The 15,000-nt window shown below is 41.9% G+C and overlaps 1 protein-coding gene across 1 annotated transcript in view; it reads left to right on the forward strand.

Moving 5' to 3' along the window:
* Nucleotides 1-15,000, forward strand: part of mst1rb (macrophage stimulating 1 receptor b) — a 176,834-nt gene that overhangs the window by 6,891 nt on the left and 154,943 nt on the right. The window contains exon 2 of the mRNA XM_076268443.1: nt 1,568-3,041. Within this exon, the coding sequence (XP_076124558.1) occupies nt 1,755-3,041 (1,287 nt within the window). The 5' untranslated portion in view covers nt 1,568-1,754. The remainder of the gene's footprint in view (nt 1-1,567; nt 3,042-15,000) is intronic.

Here is a 15,000-nt window from a genome sequence, read left to right on the forward strand (position 1 = left end):
TTGTCACTACGCTTGTGCGCAGAGCCAGTACAACATTTAGAACATAAAAAAGAAAAGAAGATAATGAATAATCAACACACAGCTCGTCAGAATCATAAATTATTATAATCATTTATTTAATTCAGGGAAGTTAATTAAATGCATTGTTCTATATTATTCTGAATACATTGTTCTATATTGTTCTGAATACATTGGTCTATATTGTTTTGAATACATTGTTCTATATTGCTTTATAGTGTTCTGAATGCATTGCTCTATATTGTTCTATAGTGTTCTGAATACATTGTTCTATATTGTTCTGAATGCATTGTTCTATATTGTTCTATAGTGTTCTGAATACATTGTTCTATATTGTTCTGCAGCTTTATGTTCTCTTTCCAAACCCAGGAGCATTTTTGATGTCAGTGTGCATATGGATGGCAAAGGGCTGTGTGTGTGTGTGTGTGTGTGTGTGTGTGCGTGTGTGGTTGGGTTAATTATTCACCAGCAGCAATAGATCATTGGTCAGGTTCCTGCCTGACCCCATAGCTCTTCCTGACGTTCCACTCACACACACACACACACTCTTGACTTTCTGCTCACACACACACACACACTGTTGGCTTTTTATACTCACACACACAACAAACACACACTCACACACTCTTGACTTTCTACTCACATACACAACACACACACTCTTGACTTTCTATTCACAAACATGACACACACACACACACACTTGACTTTCTACTCACAAACACGACACACACACACACTCTTGACTTTTTATACTCACACACACGACAAACACACACTCACACACTCTTGACTTTCTACTCACAAACACAACACACACACACACAACACACACACACACACTCTTGACTTTCTATTCGCAAACATGACACACACACACACACACACACTCTTGACTTTTTATACTCACACACACGACAAACACACACTCACACACTCTTGACTTTCTACTCACAAACACAACACACACACACACACACTCTTGACTTTCTATTCGCAAACATGACACACACACACACACACACGCACACTTGACTTTCTACTCACAAACACGACACACACACACACACACTCTTGACTTTTTATACTGAGACACAGGACAAACACACACTCACACACTCTTGACTTTCTACTCACAAACACAACACACACACACAAAACACACACACACACACACGCATGCATGCAAATACTTTATTATACTTCACACAGACACACATGCAAATACTTTATTATACTTCACACAACGTTACGCTCACACCGACCTGTAAGACCGAAACGAGTGTGTGTGCAGAAGAGTGTGTGTGCAGAAGAGTGTGTGCAGAAGAGTGTGTGTGCAGAAGAGTGTGTGCAGAAGAGTGTGCAAAAGAGTGTGTGTGCAGAAGAGTGTGTGCAGAAGAGTGTGTGTGCAGAAGAGTGTGTGTGCAGAAGAGTGTGTGTGCAAAAGAGTGTGTGTGCAAAAGAGTGTGTGTGCAGAAGAGTGTGTGTGCAGAAGAGTGTGTGTGCAAAAGCGCTGTGGAACTCCTGACGTCCTGTCTTTACTTTCTAGCTGTTCTCAGCGCTCTGTTTCCAGTGGCCGGATGTCCCTGCTGAAAGGCCCCCAGAGCTAGAGAGTGTCCTGTGTCCTGTACCCACTCCCTGTGCCCTGTGTCCTGTGTCCTGTACCCACTCCCTGTGCCCTCTCCTGCTTCCCGTGTCCTGTGCCAGTTCTGCCACCGGTGCCCGCTGCTGTGCCCATGCCCACTGGCCTTCTCCGAGAGAGCATGCTGGGCTGCGGGTGGGTGGCACTGTGGCTGGCGGGTGCGTGGTGGCGGATGGCGGGGGTGTCGGGGCTGGACTTGTGCCCCTTTGGTTCCGTCTCCTCGGTCAACTTCTCCGTGCCGTACCCCATGCCAGTCTACCAGGCGGCCGGGCCCATTCAGAACATGGTGCCCAACGAGCAGTACCAGGAGGTGTACGTGGCGTCGCAGAACCAGATCGTGGCGCTAAACGGCAGCCTGGTGCCCACGTGGCGTCTCCGCACGGGTCCAGTGGGGGGTGCGGAGTGCCCGCTGTGCCGCCTGTGCCCGCTGGCTGACCCCGCCCTCCCGGAGAACACGGACAGCCAGGTGCTGCTGCTGGACCCCTTCCTGATGTACCTGTACGCCTGCGGCAGCTCCCAGCACGGGGTCTGCTACTTCCACCAGCTGCACGCTGGACGGCGGCCGCACCCCTCGCGCTGCCTGTTCCGTAGCGAGCGCAACTCGCCGGCCGCTTGTCCCGACTGCATCGCCAGCCCGCTGGGCACGCGCGTGGCCATGGTGGAGGAGGGCCAGACCGTCTACTTCTTCGTGGCGGCGACGGTGAACGACAGCGTGACGCAGCGCTACGGACGGAAGTCCATCTCCGTGCGCCGGCCGCTGTGGACGGAGGACGGTTTCCACGGCGACGTGCACGGCCTGACGGTGCTGCCGGAGCTGCGGCAGAGCTACTCCGTGCGCTACGTCTACAGCTTCCACACCGACGAGTTTGTCTACTTTGTGTCCGTCCAGCGCGAGAGCCCCGAGCTGGACGCGTCGCCCTTCCAGACCCGCCTCGGACGCCTGCCCCGGCACGAGTGGGAGACACGCCGCTACCGCGAGGTGGTGCTGGAGTGCCGCTTCGAGCCCAAGAGGAGGCGCAGGAGGAGGCGCAGCAGGAGGCAGGGCGAGCCCGAGGGGAGACGCGGCAGGAGGCGCAGCAGGAGGCAGGGCGTGCCCAAGGACGTGGTGTACAACGTGGTGCAGGCGGCGCACTTCGGCAAGGCCGGCCGCGAGCTGGCCGAGGAGCTGGGCACGGAGGAGAAGGACGACATCCTGTACGGCGTGTTTGCCGTGACGGACGACACGGGCGTCCCTGACCACGACTCGGCGCTCTGCGCCTTCCCCATGGACTCGGTCAACAAGGCCATCGAGGACGGCGTGGAGCTCTGCTGCAAATCAGGCCCCGAACAACTGTCCAGGGGCCTGTGCCACTTCCAGCCCTGCGAGAGCTGTCCACACGAGGTCAGAGACACACACACACTCTCACCCTCACACACACACACACACACTCTTACACTCTCACCATTACACACAAGGCAGATATGAAGAGGCATTGCAACAATGTTTACGGATACATTGTAACGTTGGTTGCAAAGATTATGCAGACTGCTATGATTGACTGACACACGCATGCACACACAAACATTGAAAGCATACGGCGGTCACTTAAGGCTACAGTCTCTCTACACTTAAGGCTACAGTCTCTCTACACTTAAGGCTAGGGTTAGCCTAACCCAGTCTCTCTACATGGGTAAAGCATACGGCGGTCACTTAAGGCTAGGGTTAGCCTAACCCAGTCTCTCTACATGGGTTTAGTTAATGATCAGGCTATAATAAGACCATGTCGGCTATGTAATCTCTGACAACCGAGACATTTTAGCGTCTCGACAGGCTTTTTGTCGGGACTCGGACACGCATCTCAAAACCGGGACTGTCCCGGTTAAACCGGGACGTCTGGTCACCCCATGCTAGAGGAGTCTGTGCTCTGACTTAAAGGCCGTCTGTAGTTGAGCCTTTACTTTGGTTGTTGTGTAAGATCTCTGTGAGTCTCAAGGGAGGTCCTTGGCAGCCATGTCTGATGGAGGAATGCACCAGGGCGGGTTCCAGTGGAGCGACACGGCTCCAGCCGAGGAGCTTGTCCCCCCTGTGGAGGAGAGTTGCTATATAACACAACATTAATTAGTTAAACATAATACAACATTATGGGCTCAAATTCCACTGTTATGCGGACGATTTACATTCACACCAAGCCTGCTGACACATTCTCATTATCCAACCTGGTCAGCTGCTTAATGGCATCCCAGCTAGGTATAAGTATAAGTATATATACTCTTTTGATCCCGTGAGGGAAATTTGGTCTCTGCATTTATCCCAATCCGTGAATTAGTGAAACACACTCAGCACACAGTGAACACACAGTGAGGTGAAGCACACACTAATCCCAGCGCAGTGAGCTGCCTGCAACAACAGCGACGCTCGGGGAGCAGTGAGGGGTTAACCGTCCCACATACTCGACGCACCCGACCTGTAGCGCGACAATGTGACGTCACAGAAGCGCCGTAACCATTTATACTCGCGCGTGGTGGTCGCGACACTAGTTGCAATATTCTCCTGAACAGAGGTGTCGCTGTTGTGAATGTAATCGCTGACAACCGGGACATTTTATCGTCTCGACAGGCTTTTGTCGGGACTCGGGACACCTCATGCTAGAGGAGTCTTTGCTCTGACTTAAAGGCCGTCTGTAGTTGATCCTTTACTTTGGTTGTTGTGTAAGATCTCTGTGAGTCTCAAGGGAGGTCCTTGGCAGCCATGTCTGATGGAGGAATGCAACAGGGCGGGTTCCAGTGGAGCGACACGGCTCTAGCCGAGGAGCTTGTCCCCCCTGTGGAGGAGAGTTGCTATATAACACAACATTAATTAACTAGAAAATGCAATTCCAGTGCATGAAAATGCTAAAGTTGTGACGTAAAATATCATGTATAGTTAAAACAGATAATACAGAGATGGTTACTACGGTGATGCTAGGATAGACATGGTGGTTGCATAGCTTAATAAAAGTTGATAGTTTAAAAGTAGACTGTTTAAAAGCTGAATGTAGATAGTTTAAAAGTTGTTGATAGACAGTAGATCATACATGGGCAACATACGGCCCGCGGGCCACATCCGGCCCGTGGGCTTTCCCTGACCGGCCCGCGTAAGGTCCGTGAAAGAACAATAGTCAAGAGCCTAGCATAGAGATAATGCATGCAAATCAATATTGTTGTTTTTATTTTGAAAGCGACTGCTATTTGTACGCCCATACATTTGTGCGTGGATGCATACGACGTAAACACCCTCACTGATGTGCTGGTGAATAGAATTTATGCTTCTGCGTCGACACAATGCAGTTGCCTTTACGTCGGCGTAAACCTTTCAAAGTTTTGTGTCTCTTATGTCTGCGTCGCTCACCACCGCAAAGGTTGTTAGAACGAACTCCTACTGCTGCTCGTTGACGATACGAAGTGTTCATTTCAAAACGTTACTGGCAGATAGACAGTTTACAATTGGATAACCCCGTAATTGTAACCAAAATATGTCTGAGTTTATTTGCAAAGCTTATGTTAGCGAACTAGTATGATGCTACTACCCACAGGTTGCTTGAAGCAGCCGGCTCAACACACAGAGCGAGTTGACCAATCACCGTTATGTGCATAAAGTTAAAGCAAAAACATAGCCTATATTTTTAAAATAGTTTTCTTTGTGCATGTTGATTAACTAATGACAGCCTACTATTGTCTGCTCCACATTTTCGTAGTCTAATTCTGCATAGAGTTAATTTAATGATGGTAATGATTTAATGATGAAATATTGCTGAGGAAATGGTGGCACAGGCCTATCGGTTGTACTGACTCCTTCACATTTTCATGACCTAGCCTAATTATATAGATAGGCTATTGTAGTACTTTTTTATATCAGTCTTTGAAAACTGAAAAAAATGTCAATGTCAAAAAATCATTTTCGAGAATGAGGAGTAAATACTGGACATAGACTAAATATTGCTGTTTTTCCTTTGTCTCCCTCACATTTTCATCTGTTCTTACGACTAGTAAAAATATGATTTACTTAATGTTATACAAGAACAGAATAGAATTGAACAGAATTGAGTTCAGACTTGAGTTCGGTATTTTGGGTCCGGCCCTCCTCAACAGTCCCAGTTTGTCATGTGGCCCCTTGGGGAAATTAGTTGCCCACCCCTGCAGTAGATAGTTTAAAAGTTGTTGATAGACAGCTAGTTTAATAGATAGTTTAATGATAGTTTAAAAGTAGACCGTTTAAAAGTTGAAGGTAAATAGTTTAAAAGTTGTTGACAGACTGGAAGTTTAATGAATGTTGATATTTAAATAGTTTAATGGCTGTGTATAGGTAGATATTTGACGATAACTGAAAGTTGGAATGGCTCTAATGTTTGCTAGCAGTTATGCTAAGATTTTTAACTATGCTAACCATGCTACTTAGCTAATGTTTTATAGCAGTGCTAGCAATGCTAACCATGCTACTTAATTAACTTAGCTAACGTTTTCTAGCAGTTTTGCTAAACATGCTAACTATGCTAGCAATGCTAACCATGCTACTTAGCTAACTTAACTAACGTTTTCTAGCAGTTTTATTAAACATGTTAATGCTAACTATTTTAACCATGTGACTTAGCTAACCTAGCTAATCATTTTAGTAGTTATGCTAACTAGCATGCTAACAATGCTAACTATGTTAACCATGTGACTTGGCTAACCTAGCTAATCATTTTTAGTTGTTATGCTAACTATGCTAACTAGCATGTTAGCAATGGTAACATGTTAACTATGCTAACCATGTGACTTAGCTAACCTAGCTAATCATTTTTAACAGTTTTGTTGAAAATGTTAGCAATGCTAGCTAGCTACAGTGGGTGTGTTGACATAGTTGATGACAAGTTAAAAGTTGTTGATAGACAGCTAGTTTAATAGATAGTTTAATAATAGTTTAAAAGTAAAATGTATATAGTTTAAAAGTTTAAAAGTTGAATGTAGATAGTTTAAAAGTTGTTGATAGACAGCTAGTTTAATAGATAGATAGTTTAATGGGTTACATTGTTTAACAGTGGATTATTGTAGTGAGGACTTTTATTTTGAAACAGTTTTGGGCAGAGGAAACAGTTGAATAGGATGTGTAGTCTTAATTGACCCAGATTGTATGCTTAAAGCCTGAGACTGCAGGTGGTCTGAACACCTACCATAGGATTCTAATTACAGTGCATGAAAATGCACTGTACTGTTCTTCCTAGGCAACTTCTTCTTATTATTATTATTCCGCTTACCACTTTTTCTAGACGCAATTTCTCTTGAACAGTTTAACTTAGAAACTTCATTCAAACTTTGTAACGTAGGCTTCAAACAGATCGGGTTGCTATGTCTTTTCAACTTTGAAACTTTTATACTTTTTAAACTATTAAAGAAAAACTTTTTAAAATTCCCCATAGACTTAACATTGCTGATTATGACATCATAATACGGCCATTAAGCAATTAGAATCCTATGGCAGGTGTTCAGGCCACCTGCAGCCTCAGGCTTTAAGCATACAATCTGGGTCAATTAAGACTACACATCCTATTCAACTGTTTCCTCTGCCCAAAACTGTTTCAAAATAAAAGTCCTCACTACAATAATCCACTGTTAAACAATGTAACCCATTAAATTACTGAACTTTTTACATTCAACTTTTAAACGGTCTACTTTTAAACTATCATTAAACTATCTATCTATTAAACTAGCTGTCTATCAACAACTTTTAAACTATCTAAATTAAACTTTTAAACGTTTAAACTATATACATTCACTAGCTGTCTATCAACAACTTTTAACTTGTCATCAACTATGTCAACACTTTTCATCAACTATGACTCCTACCCACTGTAGCTAGTTAGCATGGTTAGCAAAGTTAGCATTTTAACATTGCTAACATTTTTAACAAAACTGCTAAAAATGATTAGCTAGGTTAGCTAAGTCACATGGTTAGCATAGTTAACATGTTAACATGCTAATTAACATTTTTAGCAAAACTGCTAAAAATTATTAGCTAGGTTAGCTAAGTAACATGGTTAGCATAATTAGCATGCTAGTTAGCATAACTGCTAAAAATGATTAGCTAAGTTAGCTAAGTAACATGGTTAACATAGTTAACATGCTAGTTAGCATTTTTAGCAAAACTGCTAAAAATGATTAGCTAGGTTAGCTAAGTAACATGGTTAGCATAGCATGCTAGTTAGCATTTTTAACAAAACTGCTAAAAATGATTAGCTAGTTTAGCTAAGTAACATGGTTAATATAGTTAGCATGTTAGCATTGCTAACATGCTAGTTAACATTGCTAACATGCTAGTTAGCATTGCTAACATGCTAGTTAGCATAACTACTAAAAATGAAAACATTAGCTAAATTAAGTAACTTGGTTAACATTATTAGTTAGAATAACTGCTAGCAAACATTAGAGCCATTCCAACTGTCAGTTATCGTCAATTATCTACCTAAATAATTTAACCATTTAAATTATCCACCTATTTAACCGTTCAATCATTCCAACTATATTAAACCTTATCTACCAAGTAAATCATTTAACTATATAAACTATCCACCTATTTAACTGATCAGTCATTCCAACTATATTAAACCTCATCTACCTAGCAACCAATATAGTTTGTTTTTACTCTGTATGATATTTTACATCATATTTTTTGCATTTTCATGCACTATATTTCCTTCAGGAAATGCTTTTCTAGTTACAGTGCATGAAAATGCACTGTACTGTTCTTCCTAGGCAACTTCTTCTTATTATTATTCCGCTTACCACTTTTTCTAGACGCAATTTCTCTTGAACAGTTTAACTTAGAAACTTCATTCAAACTTTGTAACGTAGGTCTTCAAACAGATCGGGTTGCTATGTCTTTTCAACTTTGAAACTTTTATACTTTTTAAACTATTAAAGAAAAACTTTTTAAAAATCCCCATAGACTTAACATTGCTTATTATGACATCATAATACAGCCATTAAGCAATTAGAATCCTATGGCAGGTGTTCAGGCCACCTGCAGCCTCAGGCTTTAAGCATACAATCTGGGTCAATTAAGACTACACATCCTATTCAACTGTTTCGTCTGCCCAAAACTGTTTCAAAATAAAAGTCCTCACTACAATAATCCACTGTTAAACAATGTAACCCATTAAACTACTGAACTTTTTACATTCAACTTTTAAACGGTCTACTTTTAAACTATCATTAAACTATCTATCTATTAAACTAGCTGTCTATCAACAACTTTTAAACTATCTACATTCAACTTTTAAACTTTTAAACTATATACATTCACTAGCTGTCTATCAACAACTTTTAATTTGTCATCAACTATGTCAACACTTTTCATCAACTATGACTCCTACCTACTGTAGCTAGTTAGCATGGTTAGCAAAGTTAGCATTTTAACATTGCTAACATTTTTAACAAAACTGCTAAAAATGATTAGCTAGGTTAGGTAAGTAACATGGTTAGCATAATTAGCATGCTAGCATGCTAGTTAGCATAACTGCTAAAAATGATTAGCTAAGTTAGCTTAGTAACATGGTTAACATAGTTAGCATGCTAGTTAGCATTTTTAGCAAAACTGCTAAAAATGATTAGATAGGTTAGCTAAGTCACATGGTTAACATAGTTAGCATGCTAGCATGTTAGCATGCTAATTAGCATTTTTATCGAAACTGCTAAAGATGATTAGCTAGGTTAGCTAAGTAACATGGTTAGCATAGTTAGCATAACTGCTAAAAATGATGAGCTAAGTTAGCTAAGTAACATGGTTACCATAGTTAGCATGCTAACATTGCTAGCATAGTTAGCATGTTTAGCAAAACTGCTAGAAAATGTTAGTTAAGTTAGCTAAGTAACATGGTGAGCATTGCTAGCACTGCTATAAAACATTAGCTAAGTAGCATGGTTAGCAGAATTAAAAATCTTAGCAGTTAACAAAGATTAGAGCCGTTCCAACTTTCAGTTATCGTCAAATATCTACCTATACACAGCCATTAAACTATTTGAATATCAACATTCATTAAACTGCTATAAAATGTTAGCTAAGTAGCATGGTTAGCAGGTTAGCATTGCTAGCACTGCTATAAAACATTAGCTAAGTAGCATGATTAGCAAAGTTAAAAATCTTAGCATAACTGCTAGCAAACATTAGAGCCATTCCAACTTTCAGTTATCGTCAAATATCTACCTATACACAGCCATTAAACTATTTGAATATCAACATTCATTAAACTTCCAGTCTGTCAACAACTTTTAAACTATTTACCTTCAACTTTTAAACGGTCTACTTTAAACTATCATTAAACTATCTATTAAACTAGCTGTCTATCAACACCTTTTAAACTATCTACTGTCTATCAACAACTTTTAAACTATCTACATTCAGCTTTTAAACAGTCTAACTTTTATTAAGCTATGCAACCACCATGTCTATCCTAGCATCACCGTAGTAACCATCTCTGTATTATCTGTTTTAACTATACATGATATTTTACATCACAACTTTAGCATTTTCATGCACTGGTAATTCCTTGGAATTGCATTTCTAGTTGCTTAATGGCCGTATTATGATGTCATAATCGGCAATGTTAAGTCTATGGGGATTTTTAAAAAGATTTTCTTTAATAGTTTAAAAAGTATAAAAGTTTCAAAGTTGAAAAGACATAGCAACCCGATCTGTTTGAAGACCTACGCTACAAAGTTTGAACGAAGTTTCTAAGTTAAACTGTTCAAGAGAAATTGCGTACGGAAAAAGTGGTAAGCGGAATAATAATAAGAAGTTGCCTAGGAAGAACAGTACAGTGCATTTTCATGCACTGTAATAATACAACATTATGGGCTCAAATTCCACTGTTATGCGGACGACACTCAGATTTACATTCACACCAAGCCTGCTGACACATTCTCATTATCCAACCTGGTCAGCTGCTTAAATGCCATTCACAACTGGATGACTCAAAATTTCCTCAAACTCAATCAAGATAATACAGAAGCTATTCTCATTTCCACCCCGAACATTCTGAAAAAACTAGAACATCTGCAGCTATCTGTCCCCGGCTATTTCACTACCACCTCTGCTGAAGTTAGAAATCTGGGAGTAATCCTGGATCCTACTCTCTCATTCGAGTCACATATCAAAAATATCACCAGAATGTCTTGCTTCCATCTCAAAAGCATCTCCAAAACCTCCGCCCCTCCCTCAACTCATCTGCAGTAGAAACACTTATACATACATTCATTACATCTAGGCTAGACTACTTTATGGCATCCCAGCTAGGTATAAGTATAATATATACTCTTTTGATCCCGTGAGGGAAATTTGGTCTCTGCATTTATCCCAATCCGTGAATTAGTGAAACACACACAGCACACAGTGAACACACAGTGAGGTGAAGCACACACTAATCCTGACGCAGTGAGCTGCCTGCAACAACAGCGGCGCTCGGGGAGCACTGAGGGGTTAGGTGCCTTGCTCAAGGGCACTTCAGCCGTGCCTACTGGTCGGGGTTTGAACCGGCAACCCTCCGGTTACAAGTCCGAAGTGCTAACCAGTAGGCCACGGCTGCCCCAAAAACCCTAAATAGGCTGCAGTACAGTATGTCCACAATTCTGCTGCAAAGCTACTCACCCGCTGCAGGCCCTGGGATCACATTACTCCCATCATCCAGCAGGGACAGACTACATCAGACTACACCAGACTACATCAGACCCCATCAGGCTACATCAGATTACACCTGACCCCATCAGACTACATCAGACCTCATCAGGCTACATCAGACCCCATCAGGCTAGATCAGACTACACCTGACCCCATCAGACCTCATCAGACTACATCAGACCTCATCAGGCCACATCAGACCCCATCAGACCTCATCAGACTACATCAGACCTCATCAGGCTACATTTGACCCCATCAGGCTACATCTGACCCCATCAGGCTACATCTTTTTAGCTTAGCTTTCCTCTCAGCCCCCTGACTTCTACTTGCACTGCCTCTCTTATTTTATTCGGCCTGTTTTTATCTGCCTTCTCCACACTTGGTCTTTACTTTGTGCTCAGTGTACTACTGTATGCCCTCAGAGTGTGTGTGTTTGTGCTCAGTGTACTACTGTATTACTACTGTGTGTTTCATCTGCATCTTGGCATTTTATGTGCCTTGCATCCATATCCAGCCTGCATCCATGTCCAGCCTGTGTCTATGTCCAGCCTGTATGCTTGTTCTCTCGTTGTCCCTGCCTGAATGTACTGTCCATACTCTCAGTGTAATCTAACCATGGATGTGATTGCATGCTGTATGTAATCTTATGCCTATACCTTATTGTACAGTGCCCTTGGGTACCTTGAAAGGCGCTTTTCTAAATTAAAAGTATTATTATTATTATTATTCTCAGTAACTCCAATCACTCTTCTCAGTAACTCCAATTGTTCAGCTGTTTAAGGTCAGGAAAGCTGCAGTTGTGCGTCTCTAAACCTGGTCTTTAATGAGAGGAAGCCAAGACTGCCCTGTCCTGCCCTGTTAGACGTCAGAATGGGATAGAAATAGGTCTCTGTGAACACACTACTGGTCCACAGGGAGAACAAGTATACATGTTTTTATAAGTATGTTTTTCGCATGAGGATCTGGCCTGACATGACCCTAGATCCTGATATGACCTGTTCTGGTCCTGTTCTCCTGGCCCCGCTCTCTCACTCTTGCGGGTGCTCAATAGACACGCGCCCCTTGTTTTCCAAGACTCAAAAGGGCCTGTCCTAAGGAGAACAAGTATTACCTTGAAACTTAAACACACGTGGGGAAACTGAACAGTCCAACCAGTAGACTAAGCTATGATAAGCTTGCAAACTATGCTACTTTGTTTACAATATTTCCAGGCTTCAACCAGACAGATTAATTAAAGAGGTAGAGTTTTAATAGTAATATAATATATAATCTCCATAAAGTGTGCCGTCATGAATATCAGAAATTCAGTATTTTTATATCAGGATATGATATAATACAGATATGCAATAATATATTATAATCCTCTGGTGTTCCAAGGTAGGCTATTGAAATGTTATTTAATAAAATGTCTAGGTTTTCTATAAAAGATAGAAATCGAGGTATGTACTGAACCGTGGGTCAGAAATCGTAATCCAAACCGAATGGTGAGTTTGGTGTATCGTTACAGCCCTAGTTGACACCCACGGATGTGTAAGGAGATATTGCTTTCGTGAACAAAATATAAGTGCCTATAATAAGAGGCCATAAAACCTTTTGCCTAAGTCTCCTAGAAGATTTATTCTATTAAAACGCAGACCGTTAAATCGCTACCTCACCTTACAGACTGCCAGAAACCCAGCTCATAAATAATGGCCCACACATTATTAGCCATATGATTATTTGTTTCAGTACAAATATGAATACTTTGCTGTATATGATGAGACTTATTTCACATAGTACACTTGTAAAACGTCATACTTATATCGCTGTCTGCCAGCGTTGACTTCCTTCTCTAGATTGATGTGACGTCTCCATCATTTCAACGATAGCCAATAAAATGATCGGTATAAATGTTAGAATTCATGAATCATTTTGCATTGACCTTTTATGGTATATTGTGGGATGACAATGGGAGGAGCATGATGCTCGTGCATGCACGCACAATTCAACGCAGGTTTGTATTTATCAGCAGCCGCAGGCTCTGGTGCGCTGTTCTCGATTCTGGCCTCCTGCTTGTCCATGAGCAGGCTCTGACGCTGCACTGTTCTCTCATGGGAAGGGGAGGAAGTGTACCTCTCGCTCCTCCTGACGCACTTCCTCGTATTGCTACTCTAATTAGATCTCTCCACCTCCATCTCTCTCTCTGTCCGTCTGTCTGTCTGTAGCATGGGGGTCTGCAGTCACCTGACTGCTCTTGGTGTGTTTAAATAAACTCTTACACGTGTATATACCATAAAACACCACAAAGACTCTAACACACATGTAAACTTACCAACCATAAAACATAACACACTCTCCCTCACATATGTAAACATAACTACCAGGAAACATAAACTTTCACTAACATATGTAAACATTAACTACCATAAAACATAAGAAACTCCACACTCACACATGTAAACATTAACTACCATAAAACATAAGAAACTCACACATGTAATCAGAACTATAAAATGTACCACATCAGCATTTCTGTTCAGTGAATCTTTTGTAAATCTGTCGGGCCCTTGGCCTCTTTCCTTGTCGCCCAGTTTGCCTCAGCTTGCACTATGTGTCCAGTTACATAGTCTGTCTGTTAAGATTCCCAATCTTTTTGGCCTCTATGTGTCCAGTTACATAGTCTGTCTGTTAAGATTCCCAATCTTTTTGGCCTCTATGTGTCCAGTTACATAGTCTGTCTGTTCTTGGTCTTGGATTTTGTTAACCCTCTAACCGCCCATGTCGCAATATTGCGACAAGCGTCATTACTGAATAAAACAAACGATAGACGCGAGTACAGTGTAAAATCTCATTTGGATTCTTGACCACTAGTTGGCAGACACCCAGAGCTTCGATTCAAGCTCAACCTTTTTTTTCAAAGTTTTCAGGAAGCTCGTGAAAACATGCGAGAAACACACGAAGAAGACGTGCATTTCCTCCATAACGCAGAAGCGATGCGGGCCATAGTTTTGCACAAATTGAAGCAGAAATACACCAAATGTTGAAAAAAAAATTCACGTGTGATGAAGTCTCGGGTCTTTTATTCATCTATTCTGATTCTAAAGGATAAAATCTGCATTTTGGAGGATATGATCGATCGTCTATTGGCAGTGATAGTCACGGAGCGTCTGTGAATGGAGGTGCGTCATTTGCGTCTTTCCGACAGTGTTCACTAAGCATACAATGCTTATTTCGACCCTCTGCCCAACATACAGTAGCTGTAGGTGCCAGTGGTAATAGTGATGATAGTGTCCGTAATGGACGTGGTATTACACGCGATTACACACGAGAAACACATAAGAAGACGTGCATTTCCTCCATAACACGGAAGCAATGCAGGCCATAGTTTTGCACAAATTGAAGCAGAAATACACCAAATGTTGAAGAAAAAGTTAACATGTGATGAAGTCTTGGGTCTGTTATTTACCTAGTCTGATTCTGAAGGAGAATATCTGCCTTTTGGAGAATATGAGCGATCGTCTAGTCACGCTGCGTCTGTGAATGGAGGTGCGTCATTTGCATCTTTCCGACAGTGTTCACTAAGCATACCACGCTTATGTCGACCCTCTGCCCAACGTAGCTGAAGGTGCCAGTGGTAAAGGTGATGATAGTGTCCGTAATGGACGTAGTAAAGACAGCAGGGGTAGTAAAAATA

Source organism: Alosa pseudoharengus, unplaced genomic scaffold (assembly GCF_046254945.1).
Source record: "Alosa pseudoharengus isolate Yale_2024_CS ecotype anadromous, Long Island Sound unplaced genomic scaffold, YU_APseudo_1.1 YU_APseudo_1.1_scf_5, whole genome shotgun sequence".
Lineage (NCBI taxonomy): Eukaryota > Metazoa > Chordata > Actinopteri > Clupeiformes > Clupeidae > Alosa > Alosa pseudoharengus.